This window comes from Panthera onca, chromosome A2, assembly GCF_046562875.1.
Source record: "Panthera onca isolate mPanOnc1 chromosome A2, mPanOnc1 haplotype 2, whole genome shotgun sequence".
Taxonomy (NCBI): domain Eukaryota; kingdom Metazoa; phylum Chordata; class Mammalia; order Carnivora; family Felidae; genus Panthera; species Panthera onca.
Genome location: NC_138340.1, coordinates 98,838,783 through 98,855,608, shown reverse-complemented (window position 1 = coordinate 98,855,608; position 16,826 = coordinate 98,838,783). Strand labels below are relative to the sequence as shown.

Sequence of the window (16,826 nt, the reverse complement as noted above, 5' to 3'; positions counted from 1 at the left end):
AGCAGAGGGGTGGGTGTAAGTTTATATTTTTGTTTTAGAAGAGTGTTGTTTTGCAGTGATAGGAATTAAGGAGAAATCAAAAGCCACCTTTTTGTGGTGTTTTCCACAAAGAGGGACTTTCTTCAGAGCTTAACTTTATAAGGAAAACTAACAGAAGGAAATAAACTTCTCCAACTGGAAGTTCAACAAAAGGGGAAAAAAAAACATGAGCAAACAACAGCTCCAGCATTTCAACACAACTATAGCAAAGAAATCATAAAAGGAGTAACAAAAGAGCAGACATATACCCAAGTTCTGAGTCTGACTGCAGCTGGAGCACTGAGGGGTCTGTGTCCCACTGCAGGGTCCTAATCGTGCAGCACAAAGGAAAAAGAACACAGAGAATTAACAAAAGGGGAGGGAAACAAACCAAACCAAACCATGTCATTCATCAAGGCAATGGCATCTACAGCACATACACAGAACATCTCCCCGCTTCTCCACCCCGCTCCAGCCCCAGGTTCAAGGAAGACCCCATGAATATCAAGTGACCAGAGAAAGTGAGGAGCAGTCCTTTCCTTTGAACATCTGTTTGATACTGGAAGTTATGCTTGTTTTCATGAAAGGAAGCCTTGAGCTAAATACTGACACTCTACCCTCATCCCCACCCCTTTTTGGTTGGTTCTGCTTTTTACTCAAGCCTGACTGATTTGATCATGGAAACTGGTTCATGTTTCTCTGAAACCCTGGAGCCCATCTACACCTGGGAACACGGAGCATCTCCCTTGTGGAGAAGACACCAAAGGCAAGGCTGCAGGGGGGCCAGAGCAGGAGCATCTGGGGAGGTCAGACCAGATGGAGGCTGACTTCCAGGCCTGCTGAACTGCTGGCTTCCTCAAGTCAGTTACTGCAAGTATAATGCATTGGATTTAGAGGCTCACGAGTATTTTGGTGTTCCACTGAGATGATCACCAGCAATAACACTTGTCTCTATGATACCAGCGATATCATATCTTTTAAATATTTCACAAGAAACAGCACAAATTATCAACAGTTACCAAGGCATTCAGTTTTTCTTATTATTTCTCCTTCAAAATGAAAAGGGATGGGGAACCCGGGTGGCTCAGTCAGTTAAGAATCTGACTCTTTTTCACATTTCCGCTCAGGTCATGAACTCAGGGTTCCTGAGATCCAGCTGGACGTCAGGCTCTGCACTGACTGCGTGCAGAACCTACTTGGGAACCTCTCTCTCCCTTTCTCTCTGCCCTTCCCCCACTCATGCTTCTCTTTCTCTCTCCCAAAATAAATAAACATTTTAAAAAATATATAAAAAAAATAAAAGGGGATAGATCTTCTATAAACTGAGTGCACACAAGAACCTTTTTCAAACCCCATTACCTTTTGATTAATCTAAGTGTGGCCCACAGACCAGGAGCAGCAGCATCTCTGGGAGCTTGTTGGAAATGCAGACTCACATCTCACCCCAGACTCACTGACTGCACACTACTGTTTAATAAGGTCCCAAGCCATTTGCAGGCGCCTTAAAGTTTGAGAAACCCTGCTCAGTTTCCTGGTCTCTAAAGACTTACCATGGCCTATGAGACAATTTAGTTTTAAGCTGACCTGGCCTACGGAAATCTTCCAAACATGTTTAACCACTGTCTCCCACTCACTGTGTCCTCTTTGATATTCTTCCCCTTAAGAGCTGTATGTCTTCCCTCAAATGCCACCTGCTCAGAGAGGATTTCCTTCTCTCACTACCTTGTAGCACTTCCTTGTCAGTCTTCATCCCTGTCCCTTACACCATTTTCCTTTCTTCATAACACCTATGGCTTTATTATGCATCAGTGTATTTATTACTGTTGGCTATTTCATCTAGATTTGAGCCTTACAATAGGTGGGGGTGGCTGGGTGGGTGGGCTATATCCCTAGATTATAGAGATATGCCTAGAAAAGTGCCTGGCATACATACTTACATAATACAATATTAGTTGAATGCATGCATGAGTGGATGGATGATCTCCCTCTGGTTTTCTACAGGGATTACATGCAATTATACCTATAAAGCTCAAAGTAACTGTTTGGTAAACAGTAGTTATTCTTATTACTACCACATTCACTATATCTACTACGGATATTTCTTTGAGTCAATATCCTACCTATAGGCTCCTCCTGCAAAGGTAACAGATGCAGAGTCACAGCTTTCCTTACCAGCTCTGGCTGTGCTCTTGTCCTCTTACCTGGACGTTCTGAAACATCACAACTAAAATCCAGTGAGAATACTAATCAGCCACTGTTTCTTAGACCAGTGCTTCTCAACTTTCAGTGTGCATACACACACCTGAGAATACTGTTGAAATGCAGATTCTGATTTAGTAGGTCTGTGACATTTCTAACAGGCTCCAGGGGACATAGATGTTACCAGTCTGTAAGACCACACTTTGAGTAGCAAAGTCTTGACTTAGATCAGTGGGTTTTCAAACTCTGACAAGGATCAGAATGATATGGAGGGCTTACAAAACTACAGAATGCTCATCCCCAACCCCAGAAATTCTGATTCAGTAGGTCTGGGGTGGGGCCTGAGAAGTTGTACTCTAACAAATTCCCAGGTAATGCTTATAGCTGACCCTGGAACCACCTTTAGAGAATGACGGGGCTAGACTACTGCTTTCATTCGTCAGCAGACAGAAAGCATCGTAGATCCTCAAATATGTCAGCCTCTAAACCTGTGATTAACTCAGACCTGGCCTAAGGCCCAGGCCACTCTCAGACCAATTAAATCAGAATGTGCAGGGTGAGATCCAAGCATCTGTATTTCTGAAAACTCTCCAGGTGATTCTAATGTGCAGCCAGGGGTGAGAACCCCTGGTCTGGACTCTTTCTCTGCTCGAGAAATGCAGCCTTTTCAGGTTCTGGACACTGATTCCTTCACCTGTTTCAAATGGTGGAAGTAACAGAATCTGTTACAGTGATTCATATTTGCTAATCATGTATCCCTGGAAATCAAACCGCTTATCTTTAAGGGCATTTCTTTGGCTATAGACAGAACAGCAGCCTCTGGCTCTGGCTGACTGTGAGAAGCATTCCCCTATAAGGGGTGGGGTCAGCTACTTGGCCCTCAATTTGCCTTGAGGTTCCTTACAGGACGACCTTTTTTGATCTTTTCACTTGTCCCAGGCAGGTGAAGAATGCAGCCGCTCCCAGGTGGTCTGGCTGTCCTGTTACTTATCTGACAGCTCATCTGTACTCACTGTATCCTTAAGAGGTAAAAATGATGATTCCATCAGAACCACTCAAAAAAGTCTACAGGTCAGCAGTCTGGAGTTTGCCTTTACTCAGTCAGAACAACAAGGGCTGGTCTATGTAACAAACCCACAGCGGTCCTGCCCCACAGTCACACATATATTATTTAGTAAAAGAAACCATAGTCATCGTCAGTAATGAGCAGTGGGATAGGGAGTCAAGCCAAGGATGCTACCAGGTGTGCCTCTTTTATTTTCTTCTCATTTTCCCATTATTATCTGTGGGGTGGTCAGACTTGCACAGAATGCACTCTCTCTTTGAAAAAGAACTTAAAGCCAATACATTAAATGGGCAAAGGTTGTCTCTGTCTCCACGAGTAGCCTAGACATGTGTATGAAACGTGGGCTGAATGCCTTCTGTGCAAGCTTGCAGAACTTCTCCATAGATGGCAGGACCTTGGAGAGGGCCACGCCTGGTTCTCTGGGTGGGAGATTTGTGTTTGGGATGTGACTGTACTGTGCATCCTGACGGAGCTCTCTGTCCTCAGCAAAATGAAGATGCTGGCCTAGAGACCATTTAAAGGCTTTTTGTTCTGTTTTGTTTCTGCCGAATCTTTTAAATCATTGGATGATTATTAAACTGCCTTTCAGTTCTCTCTTCTCCAATTGGTACCGTTTTTATAACCAATTGACACAGACCTTACTTCCCGATCATCTTCATAACAAGTTAGTGTATCACTGAAAATAAAATGATGGTTTCCCCACAGCTTCTTGGGTAGTGTGAAATCTTGCCAGGTAGCTTATTTTTTTAAATGAGGAAGTAGTGAAATTGTAAGTAAACAAACATTTGTGAACCTCATGTACTACCCCAAAATATTGTTATATAGAAATCACCCTGCTTAGTAGAGTAATTGGTTCTAGTCAGTCATTTTTGGAATGGACCAATCAATGCATGCAGGGAGAGGATATTTTTGACAAGAGCATTCATTTTCTTATTCAATAAATATCTATTAAAGGCCTAACATATAAAATACTATGAAAGAGGATGAAAAGAATTCTCAAGAAAACTACAACTCTTATAGAGAGATAAAACATGTATAAATAGTTTGGTAGAACTAAGCAGAAAGTAAAACATGCCATATAAGCCACAGATATGGTGTGGGACACGCATGGGACTTGCACTTAAGAATCTTACATTTTAGTGAAGGAATGAGACGTATGAATGTTTGTACTTAATGATATAATGATAACATAGACACAAAAAAGAAAGTAGTTGTCATTACTTGCCCAGGCCTGGCACAGTTTAAAGTTTCAATAAATGTTAGCTGAAAAAATAAATAAATGCCACAAGAAAGATGAATAATAATGACAGCTATCATTTCCTTTCAGTGAGTGTTTACTCTGTGCCAGCCTACCAGGCATTGGACTCTACTCATTATCCTTTGGAAGCAAGAGAAGAGGAACACTCTCCCTCTAAAAAGATCAGAGATTCCATTTGACCTGGTTTTGGAAGGACAGGGTTAAGATTTGGATGTAACAGACTCATTTTCATTAGTGCCTAGTTTATTGGGTTTAAGCAGTTGACACGGTTTACTAGGTCTATTAAGAGCCTGTTATATTTTAGGTGTCAATTTACCAATTTATCATGAGAACAATAACTGCCAGGCAGAGCAGTTACACACACTGGATGAAGTCTTCTCTCCTTGAAGGCCAGCATCCTGAGAAGCCAGATGACCAGTAGTGTGTTTGGGATTAGAGAAAGTGAAGCTGAATGTTTTACTACTACAGCTTTTCCCTGCCCTACCCACACCCCCACCCCCTGCCCCACATCATGTCTGCCTCTTTCCACAAAACAAGACATACTCCCACTCAGTGCTCTCAGAGTCTCCCTTTTCCCCCAGTTATGGGATTCCCAAGTAAACCCTTTCTGATTGATGAAATCTTTCTTTAACTATGTCTGTTAGATTTTGTCTTCTGTTCCTATATGGAAAACCATCCTGGCATTATTTGTTTGTTCATTTTTAAAAGCTGCATTTGTCTGCATTCATTAGGTTTAGGTTATTTCTTAGATTAACTCTCTGAGGATCTAAGAGAAGATTTCTGATCTTTCATGGAGAACCTGATGTTTGCACAGATTCAGAATAACCCAGTAATTCTCTGCCTACTCTGGACTAAGGGGGCACTGTCATGGTTCTATGGTCCCACAGTTAGATTGGCAGTTTGAGACCTTTCCCAACTTTGTTTCAAACTACTATGTACAGAAGCTTCCCACCTCATGGAAAGTAATCATTCACTTACTCGACCCTATACGTGCCAGACAATGTAGCCTCTGGCATCTCATCTCAAAAAGCCTACCATGTAACATTTAGTTTACAATTTGGGAGACGAGGTGTTTTTCAATACATTTTTTTAAAAAAATAGACAAAATTTCAAAATTCTTCATTAGCAGTGACCTATTCAGAGACTAACAGAACTTTATATTTTAAACTTTCTACCAATTCATCAGTAACTTCTTATAAAATTCTCCCTCCATTGGTCCAATTTTATTTGCCCAGTTTCAGTTTATTAGATAGAAGTAAAAGTTCAAAAACAAAACAAAACAACAATCATCCCTGGCCATTTGTTCAAAGTATAATTTAGGAGTGGAACACATGAAGTCTGTATTGCATATACCTTGCTCTCTGATGAGTGTGTAACTTCTCCCTGTTCAGCTTTTACCAACAGCAAGTTGCTGGTTTCCATTCTTCTTCCCATCTTTATTAAACCTCTGAGTAGAAAGCCTTGAAATTCTTCCCTAAAGAGTGTCTTTGCTTTGGCCTTTTCTTTGGTTGTAAGAAACTAATGACTGATAAATATTTGGAAGCCAGTAGTTAAGAATTCTGTCATTTGTCATGCTAACACTCAACTTGCATACACTTCTGGTGGCATTTAAAATCAGTTGAGTTCTTTTGAATAGCAGCATGCCAGTGTGTAGCAATAACAATTAACACAGAATTATTCTGGACTTGTTTTACTTCCAGAAACTCAACCTATGGAAACAAAACATGATAAGCAATAATAAAAACAAAAATGATGCTGATGGTGATGGGATGGTGGTGATGGTGATGATGATGACAACCTCCAAATCATCAAATCCCATGGCCAATTTTGGCATCCCTACAAAGCCAAGCATTCCCCATTCAGGGGTACTCCTTCCCTCACCTCTGTACCCTAACCCTAGGTCATCCCATCCATGTCTATTGACCTTCTGCAAAAAATAACCACAAAGTCCTCATCACTGTTGAGCTCCAAGTCCACTTTTTCACATGCCTTTTGGAGATACTCAAATGCACACCAGAGCCATTTCACCCTTTGCGTCTCATCTGTCTTTTGTTTCCTTTTCCACTCCACAACCCTTGTTTAGGCCTTCAAGGCTTTATATCAGACCAATACTTCCCCACCAATCCTCAGAGTTGAAGGCTTTATAAAATTACAGTGTCCCAGGCCTCACCTAGACCTGCGGTTCAGGTACCTGTGTTTGTAACAACTTCCCAAGTGAATTCAATAAACAGCCACCAGGAATGGGAGGCAGGGACTGCAACTATCACAAAGGTCATCCTTTTTTTCCAGACTCAGCTCCTTAACATGCATTCTACTTCCCATACTCCCCAGCCCTTTTCCTTTGTGTACGCATTTCCACCATCTGGAATGCCCTTTCTCCCAACTCGACTTGTCCAAAGCATATGCATTCTGTAAGGCTCAGCTCAAATGCCATGCTCTCTAAATATATTTGTCCTCAATAACCTCATAACCTCATTCAGAAATAACTTGTCTCTCTGGGACAGAAATAGAGAAACACTTGGGCTTCTTATTTTGCAGTTCTCTTTGATAATCTACAGACCAAAACCTGGATTGAAGACCACATCTGAGGATGACTTACAGGAAATAATGAGCACTGTTAAAAAGCCCAAAGGTATCAGCATCAAGCCAAACACACTGATAGTCCCCACTCTGACTTTTTGCCCTGACTCCAGTGGCTGGATTTCTGCCTTGCTTCTGTGACAAAGTCCCTGCCTTATACCTCAATCCTATAACCACTGCCAGTAGTTCTCTTTCAGCAAAGTCCACCTTCAAGCAACTTGTCCAGCGACATTGAGCTATCCTGCTGTTACCTCTGTCTTCATCACTCTTCTTGTCCTGCACCCATCCTACCCAATATTTTGCAAGCTGAGCCTGTGCATAAGTATGTGCACATAGACACACACACACACACACATACACACAAGTCAGTAAATATTTACCAAGTACCTAGTATGTGTCAAGACTCTATGTAGGGTAGTAATGAAGCAAAATCACTTGTCCCAAATGAATATACTACAAATTAATTATAGATAATTTAGGAATAATGGTTTATGACATCACTGCTCATCTCTATGAGTACAAATATTTGAGAGCTGTAATTACATAGCAATAAACCTGTCAATTTACTGGAAACAGCCTCCTTACAAGTGAGAAAATTCCTTCTCTTTATCTTCCTTGCAGGTCCAACATTTACTGTGTATCTTTCACACAATAAATTCTTAACTATTTAGTGAATGAGTAGATCTGTTCTTGCCTTTTCTGTCAATGGGTGGGAGGAGTGAGGGCAAGTTGATTCCCAAAGAAATAGTTTTTACTTTCTTTACCAGAAAAGGAAAGAATAAAACAGGGCATGTCTGGCCTAACACCGTTGATGTTTCCCAAGCTGAGAGCTGTGCTGAGAATACAAAGGCGGCCAGCTATCTTCTCTGCCAAATGAACTCAGCAAACTTTATTTAGTCCCTGAAGCCACTGCACTGGACCTCAACTTCTCACACACATTCTTCCTTTTCTAAGGTGGAGCGACAGCTCAAGGGCAGGATACTGAACTCCCCTGAATCCCAGAGTCTCTGAACTCCTGTTCCACATGTCTTCTCTGTCAAACAAATCACTAGTCACTAATCAGATAAAACAGTTTGGGCCAGTGTAAGCATAATGCCAAATAGAAAGCCTCCAGTCAGTGTCACCCCCAAACACCTATTTTTCTAAGTGCCATTTCCAAAGGTAATGCACTGAATAATAAGAACGTTTAAAAACCTGGAATATCACTCAATCTGTCACTGTCCTTAACATGATGTCAATTAATTAAGGATGGCATTTAAATAATGTGTTCACGTTTTACTTTCCAACTCCAACTATTTCCTTATGTGGGATTGGCAATGATGATGATAAAGATCTTCTGATATCAGAAAGAAGACTGAGACAGTGAGATACATACTTATATTGGGTCTTTTAAAAAGTATTTTTCTTAGTGTACTGTGTGAGAATCTTTCCTCTGTTGGCTACCGAACACTGAGCTCTGCTACAGGCCACACCAAAGCCATGCAGGAAGCCCATCTGAGCTGGTTTCAAGAAGAAACTTAAGACTTCTCATCACAGAGCTAGGACATGTCTTTCCACATCTTTCATGGAGGCTCTGCTGTCAAGCAAGCAGTTTTTCTACGAGAAAGCTCAGCAACCCCTTGCTTGCTGTGTTACTGGGACCATAATGTGTATGCTTTTATAGTACATTCTCCTGAAGACAAAATAGTAAGATATCACAAATGTTTCATCCATTCACATGCTACATAAAAAGAAAATCATAAGGTGTGCCTTTTATTTTAATGTCCAAAGAGACTGAATTCTAACCAGCCTTGAATCAGTGATATTGGTCTCCCTGAAGTGCAACTAACTGGTGGCATTCTATCAACTTTTCCTTACATAATGGTAATTTAAAAAATTCTGTATATACAAAATGTTAATAGGCTTATTAAATTTCCTCCAAGGCTTATTAAATAATTACATTATTTTATTGTACTTTTTCACCTTTACCAAAACCTTAATATCTTCCCTTTAGCCTCTGATTCATCAGAGCCCCTTAGAAAAGGATGATGGTTTCACCAAAAAAGGATCAAAAGTCCTTTGAGGCTTATCTAGTGCTAGAGAATCCTATGAAATTCAATTGTGTATAAAAACGAAAGTCCTAAGATTTTCTGTTGGGCATTAACCCCATGTTGCCTCTTAGCACATTTTCCTCTCCTGAAATCACTGAGAGAAGAAAGTGATAAGTAGGTGCAGCCCGCACAACTTGACCACAAACAAATTATTCTACTTTCCTTATTTGAGAGTTCATTGGGCAGTAGATCAGGAAAAGACAGAGTTTATCAAATATCTAAATTTTACCGAAGGATTCTGTCAACATGAAACTTAATATTTACTACATAGAAGCCTAGTGTTTAAATCAAACAGCATAGGGTGTGCAGACAACTGCTCCTTTGTCCCAAATTCTAATCTGGAGTGCACAAAAAGCTGAAAGTCTGAGTGACCTCTAATCCATTCCCCTTTATACCTTTGTTCTCCTGTTCAGTGCTTCAGAAGACATTTCTTCTGCTGCTGCATTTAGGACCCCTTGGGAGGGACCTTACCTCCCTAGAGAAAATCTATGGATATAAGAGTTCTGGTTAATAGATGCTGAGAGCTGGGAGGACAGGGATCGATTTTAAATACAATAGGATTATGTTGGGGCAATTGGGGAAATCTGAAAAAAAGTGTAGATATTAGATAAGATGAAAATGTATTGAAATGGAAAAAGAGAGACACTCAATTAGAAAAGCAAATTCAACAGCTTGTATAATGATATCATTTAACATATATATGTTTTGGACATATATATATTTTGGACATATATGTTTTGGACATATATATATGTTTCAGACATATATATTTTGTGAAAGAACATACACTAAGGTGTTAAGAATATACACTAAGAATATAATTTCCAGTGGTAGGAATATGAATTTTCTCTAATTTTTGGTTGTCCATATCTTCTAATTACACAAAATGCACGGATGTTTTTTCCATAATACTAAGAGGATATTAAAAATAAAATGTGAGGGAACTCAAATGTCCTAATCACTTGGAAAATAGAACTAATGATGGTGTTAAGACCATATACAGTTGAAAAAGAAGACAGAAATTAATTCTTTTACTACCATCACCCCATGCCACTTCTCACCAAAGGCAAACATCAGTAACCTCTCCTTCTGACTATTTTGCTAACGATGCTATGGGATAGGTGTTATTATTATAATAAATTGTATAATATTAACGTATTAACACATACTTTATTTTTCAAATCATTTTGAAAGTTTTCTTCCTTGAATCAGGTTTGGGACATGGTATTGCTTACACCCTGGTAGTCAGGCGAACTTTATGAGATCAATACACCTGCCTGGGTTTAGGCAGGCTAGTACAGCCTCCAATTTAGGTTTAGCCCTGAGAAGCCAAAGGAATCTTGGCTAACCAAGAGAAGGACCCTGGTGCAAAGTCCCCTGTGATCCATCCATGTGAATGAGAAGAATAAAGGTGGGTGAATGATTACCACTTAGATTCATTTCTGGTTGAATCTATGAAAGTTAGGGATTAAGAGTTGGACAACCCAGAAAGTGGTGTCCAGGGACATGGACCACAATCCATCCTTGGCCTTGTCACATTCAACTTTTTTACATGATTACTTAGATGAAGATACAGCATCATCAAACTTGAAAATGACACCAACAAATTTTATGAGAGAATCTAAAGAGATCTCTTCCCACTGGAAACAGGTGAAAAAAAAAAACAAAAAACCACAATAGCTAAAACTCACATGTAACAGACTCCTTTCTAAGTGCTTTACAGATACTAATTTATTTAATACTAATAATAACCTTTTGGGTTAAGTCACCTATCACCCTATAGGTGATATAGGGATATATCACCTATATCAACTGTTGTCAGAGATCATGTAGGGTAGTGGTATAGATTGTGAACATTTCTGACAATCTAAGTTAAAACCTAGCACTGTAGCTATGTTCTGTGTGAACTTGAGACAATTATTTATTCTATCTATGCCTCAGTGTCCTCATCTGTAAAAATTAGGAAAATAGTTGACTCATTCAACCAACATTTATCAAATATCACTCACTCCCTGACCTCAAGGAACTTGCCATTCCTGAGGAAGGGAGACATGTATTATTCAACTAAATATAAGTCATTCTTCTTTCAGGGCTATAAAGTACTAGATGCATCACTCTTGTGTATAAAAGATATAGGCTGTTGGTTTGAGATTAATACTTAACATTTTGCGAAAAAATATTTTTATTCTTCATTTACAAAAAGTTTTAAAATATGGGTATAGGTGTTTAAATTTCTCAAGTACCATTTAACTAAATACTACTAAATGATCACTCTTCCTTCTGTGATCTTTTGATATGCTGAATTATGGTAACACATTTTCTACACTAAAATATCCTTGAAATTTTTAACCAATCCTAATTAATCATAGCATAGTACCTTCTTAATACTGTGTTGGATTTCAGTTGCATATAGTATATGCAGGATTTTTAAATCTAAGTAAAACTAGTCTTCCAAATGTTTTACTAATAAAATAGATTTTTTAATATCTAAGAGCTTGTTCTTTGCCCAGTATAATTAACTGAGCAATGATTGCTTCCACCAAAATTAAGAGAAAGAAAAATGCCACAAATGTAAATTGCAAATGAGAAGCAGGCAATGCCAACAGAAGCAGAAACTGCAAAACAAATTGTGACCCTTTAAGTTAAAATTAAATCACACTAGTATAATTGAAAAATGATTACATATTTCTACTTTCTATTCACTGGTTTTAAAACCTTTACTCAACTGCTCTTAAAAATCAATAAAAGTAATTTTTGTTATACTTGACTTTTTTAAAGCCCTACTTTAAACTTTTCCGTAAGGTATATTAAATGTGCCACTTTGCAAATTAACCACTCACAGAGGTTACATAAGAAATGTTTGCCAGTTTAGGCTCTGTAAAGAAAATTTCAGTTTTGGTTTTAGATTCTGACAGATGGATCAGAGAATGTATGTGCACCGTTAGGTAGGACCAGATGTGTTAATTTTATTTCTGAGTTATTTTCTGAAAGATTTTCCACTTTTCAAAGAGCCCAAATTCCACACACATCAGCAAATTTGTGACTATAGAGCTATATCCTCAGGATTTACCAAGTCTTTTTCCCAGTCATGTTTTATGACGTGTTAAAGTTAATAGTAATTGTTTTCAAAGAGGTTTCTTCTATAGAAAAAGATATTCCAAGTGGAATTTTAAAAACTGAAGTTTTAAGTTTCTCTTGAAATTAATTCATATCTATTTATAGAAGCAAAGACATAAATTTGCATGGGATTTTCCTTAGTCCAAAATAAGGGCAAGATATCCTAAGATATTCCTAATATTCCTATTCCTCAAGCAAATCTTGTGCTCAGTTTTTCTGAAAATCATCATTTCCTCAGTGTCAATTTTCTTGCATTCCTATGAAACCTGCATCCAGGAAGGAATCTGCTCATTGACTTCTAGTTGCCCACCCTTGCCAGAACGGTCCTATCAAGAATGGAAGCTAGTTGGAATTTACTCGGGGTGGGAGTAGACAGTACCTCTTCCAAAGTGATTCATTAAGTTACAAAAACATCATATAAGTGGGGGAAAAATGAAGAGTGATGTTCTCTGAGAAGAAATATTTGCTGCTGTCCCCAAAGCAGTAACAGCATAGGTCAGCTTTCTCTACAGAGTTTTCAAAAGGGTTCATCAACTGTGAAGTCAATAATAGAATTTAATGCTGCCAAATGCACCCCCTTGAAGCTGAGCATTAATGACACAACACCATCATTGTATAGAAACAGGCAAATATATTAACTTAATGATAGGCCAATGGACCCCCTAAGGAATGTAATTATATTGTGCCAGCTCTTGAACAAATGTTAGATCTTACAGAACTGTGTTATTGTTACTTTTTTCCCTCCTCTCAAAGACCTTTTGAAGTGTTCAAAGCAAAAGATGAGAGAAGACGTGTGCTGCCCCCAAATCACAAAGGCGATTTGCTAAAATAAACCAGCCTGGTACCCACAGAATCTCTACTTCCATTTTTCTCAAACTGAAAGTAGTGTCCACTTGTTTCAAAATTCCCTGTATAAAACAAATACTCAATTCTGAAACACACCAACAGGCAGATATGGGCGAGACAATTCCAGTCTTACTTACATATTGGTTTCAGAAAGAAAAAAGGAAACATACACACACAAAATGCAAAAACGCTACAGCTCAGGCTAATACTAGACTATTCTGATTTCCATATTTTTCTCTACCAAAATTGCCTCGGCCTCGAAATAATGTCCTTTCAAAAGAAAATGCTTATGATAATGTGTTAAATGGAAAAAGAAAAATGCAAAATTGTCTACCTGTCACGCAGTAACACACATGGTAACAAGAAATATACACAGGTAGACAAGGATAGAAAGATACATGGACAAGGCAAAGGCTGATTTGTTAGAACACTAGTGTGGTGGATGATTTTTTTTTTTATTTGAAGTTTTAGTAAAGCATTTTATTTTATTTTATTTTATTTTATTTTATTTATTTTATTTTATTTTTACTTTTTTTTTTATCTTAATTACGAGTCAAAGACAGAGGTCACAAATTGCCAGCCCAGAGACAAAAGCCGCCCCACAACTACTTTTAACAAAGTCATTAACGTTTAACATTAAGGAGATTTTTGCATGAAACCCTTAATTTTTGGCTTCTAATGAAAAATGGAAAGATGTGGAAAAATCGGGTCCGTATTTCCACATGAGCTCAACCAGCCTGAGCTGTGAGGAGACCATCTGGCCTAGCCATGGTGCTTCCCAGCCAGTTGCCGCAGGCCCCCACGCCCAGCTCATTAACATCACCTGCCTGTGGCACCTGCATACGGGAGTCCTAGCAAAGGCAACTGGCTTAAGAAAGTTACCATGACTCCATGCATGTTAATGAGACTTCTCTTTTCTCTCTTCGCATCTTTGCCTTCTGGATACCCCTTCAGTGGTCAAATTAGAAAATGTCTATATATTCACTTTCAGAAGTTACCTAATCTTCTGAGTATATATAGTGTAATAAAAATCTGGCAATTGACTCAGAAGACAGAGCAGTCAACTCTGATGATCATGATAATTAGTAATAATAATAAAAACACTTTGGGGACTGAGTTATCAAATTAGTCAATACTATTAAGTCAATAAGCACCACGCTTAAAAAATTAAATTAAGGGTTAGAACATGTTAGTGTTCTATTAACAAAAATTCCCATGGAAACCAAACCAGAGTAGAATAATAAGAAGCTGGATATATATTCCACTTGCCTTTGATCCTTCTCTTTCTTTTAGGCCTAAGCTAATGGATGTGGTTGTGTTTGTCAAACAAGACACATGGTGCTAAATTAGCCCAATCAAGGAAAAATAAGGTAGAAGTTTATCATTTCTAGTACTCAAAATCATTTCTATGCCACTAAAACAGCAAGCCACCATAAATCTAAATATAAACTGACTGAGTATACATGCAGATGCATGGACATTTAATAGCACACAACAGAGTGGCATGGTGTTTTTTGGCCTCTGTTTTCTTATAATATTGACATCCCCCCTGGCCTTTGTTAGAGGGACAGTTCTTACCTTGTTAATGGTCCCAGGTCTCCTGAGTCTTGGCTTCCAGCTTCACTGGGAGTGCTCACTGATTTCGAAGAGGGAGACATAGGGGTTGGGACTAAATAATGAAAATAACAGGTATCCCATGTTAAAAAATGCAGCGACTGCACTGGAGAAGAGCAGTGTCAGACAAATCAAAACAAATGGGCCCAAATTAAAGTGGTTGTATGGCCAGGAGAGATTAAGATGGGATAAGGAAAAAAAAAAAAAAAAAAAAAGGAAAGAAAAGGAAGAAAGTCAAGTGAATTTTTCATATTTTGGAAATTAAAATTTGAAATGAATTTAGACAGAATTAACTTAGGGATTCTAAGGCCATGTCCACCTTAACAAAGTGAAATGGAGAATCAAAATAGCTATCCAGATATTTCAACTCAAATATCTCTCTAGGGTGACCTATCCAGATAATTTCAATACTCCACTTTATTTTGTTAGTATAGATGTGACCTATTAAAAAAGTGGGTGTCTATAAAACTTTGAAACATTGTGGAATAAGTAATTCTGAATAATTTTAAATCGTCAAAGAGAGAGAGGAAAGTCTGTTGTATGTCTACATTGGAGGAAAATCAATTCTCTGTGGAATATAAACTGCATTTACTATGTGAGACTAAATGACAGATAGAGAAAGGGTAAATGTTGAACCTGGTAATTTAAAAATCTTTTTCAAAACAAAGGAAAATGCCAGGCGGCTTTATTTTTACATTTAATGAATAGTTTCATCCCATTGTATTGTTTACTGTGTTCGGAACTTGCTTCCCTTCGCCTGCGGCAGCGCTAGAAGGCACTGCCATGGGCACAAAAGTAAACAGCCATTCTAAAGACCGGAGAAATAAGTTCGAAGATTGAGGTCAGTGCAAGCTGAAAATCTGACAGAAGGATAAGAAACGAAAAAAGGTACAGGAAATGTAAATGTATATATATATTTTTTCTGTCCTTCAGGTACAAGCCAAACGTCCTTCAGATAGAAGCTGCACCAAATAGCCAAGATGGCTCCAGGCCAGACAAATTCAGGGGGTTCTCAATATCACACATGCCAAAGAAGCCATATGGGCAGAAAGAAACTTCAATACATAAGTGTAGATTCCCATTTGGTTTCAATCATGTGCAATTTCCTTTTATTTATTTAATAGAGTAAAGGGTTTAACTATTTTGTCCAAATCCTATAACACAACGGCAGATCTGTCATGAAACTGGGAATTTCGTGAGCTCCCATAATTAATTCACTGATTACCCTCCGTAGTAAGTCAGAGGGTAAGTTGGAGAGATGGATGAAAACTGAAAATGGGCGCCACTCTCACCAAGTCCCCTGGCAGGAATGCAGGGATAGCTCAGAATTTGGCCATAGTGGTCATGGTTTAGAGATATTTAACTGTTTTGTTCTTAAAGTTTAATTGCTGGCTTTATTTAGAATAGAGGAAAATAGGACATACGACTATGGGGCTTAACCAGTGTTCACACTGCAACAGAATCTCAAAGGCTATTTTGAGGCAAAAACATAATGGATTACTGCAAAGTGTCTACATTATGTCACAAGTCAACTAAGTATTAAGAAGTTTGTCAGCTCCTCAAAGAAGGTCCATCAGCCAAATATCCCAAAGGTTACATCTTCCATACCATAAAGGAGTTAAACGAAGTAACCAACATCTTGTAGGGGCTCCTTCTATAATTGTTAGACATATGATTTTACCTAATGCAAACTGAGGGTCAGTATAAAATACTTTTTTATGGTGTTTTAATTGTGTGTATATATGTTAAATTATATCCAGTAACACTTAATAATTCATTAGCTTATTACATATTGCTTTTTCTTACTTATATTAATAAAATACTTGTCATTTTGTTGTACATGGGACAATTTTTATTCTTAGTTTAAGTAACTATGGAAATAAATAAAAATTTATTTTAATATAAAAGCCAATGGTGGGATTTAAAAAAACAAAAACTATTTTGAAATGAAGACTTGATATTGTATCTATTTATATGCATTATTTTTAAAGTCTTTTTTTTTTTTTTTTACTATATTGGCTATCATGTAGTTTCACAG

General features: G+C 38.2%; 1 protein-coding gene across 3 annotated transcripts in view; it reads right to left on the bottom strand.

Moving 5' to 3' along the window:
• Positions 1-16,826, bottom strand: part of DYNC1I1 (dynein cytoplasmic 1 intermediate chain 1) — a 314,065-nt gene that overhangs the window by 257,565 nt on the left and 39,674 nt on the right. For 2 of the 3 annotated variants that reach the window (XM_060632523.3, XM_060632522.3), the window contains exons 4-5: positions 14,753-14,843; positions 288-347 (exon numbers count right to left, since the gene is read on the bottom strand). In XM_060632523.3, coding sequence (XP_060488506.1) covers positions 288-347; positions 14,753-14,843 — 151 coding nt within the window. The remainder of the gene's footprint in view (positions 1-287; positions 348-14,752; positions 14,844-16,826) is intronic. The other variant, XM_060632525.3, reaches the window with a different exon arrangement.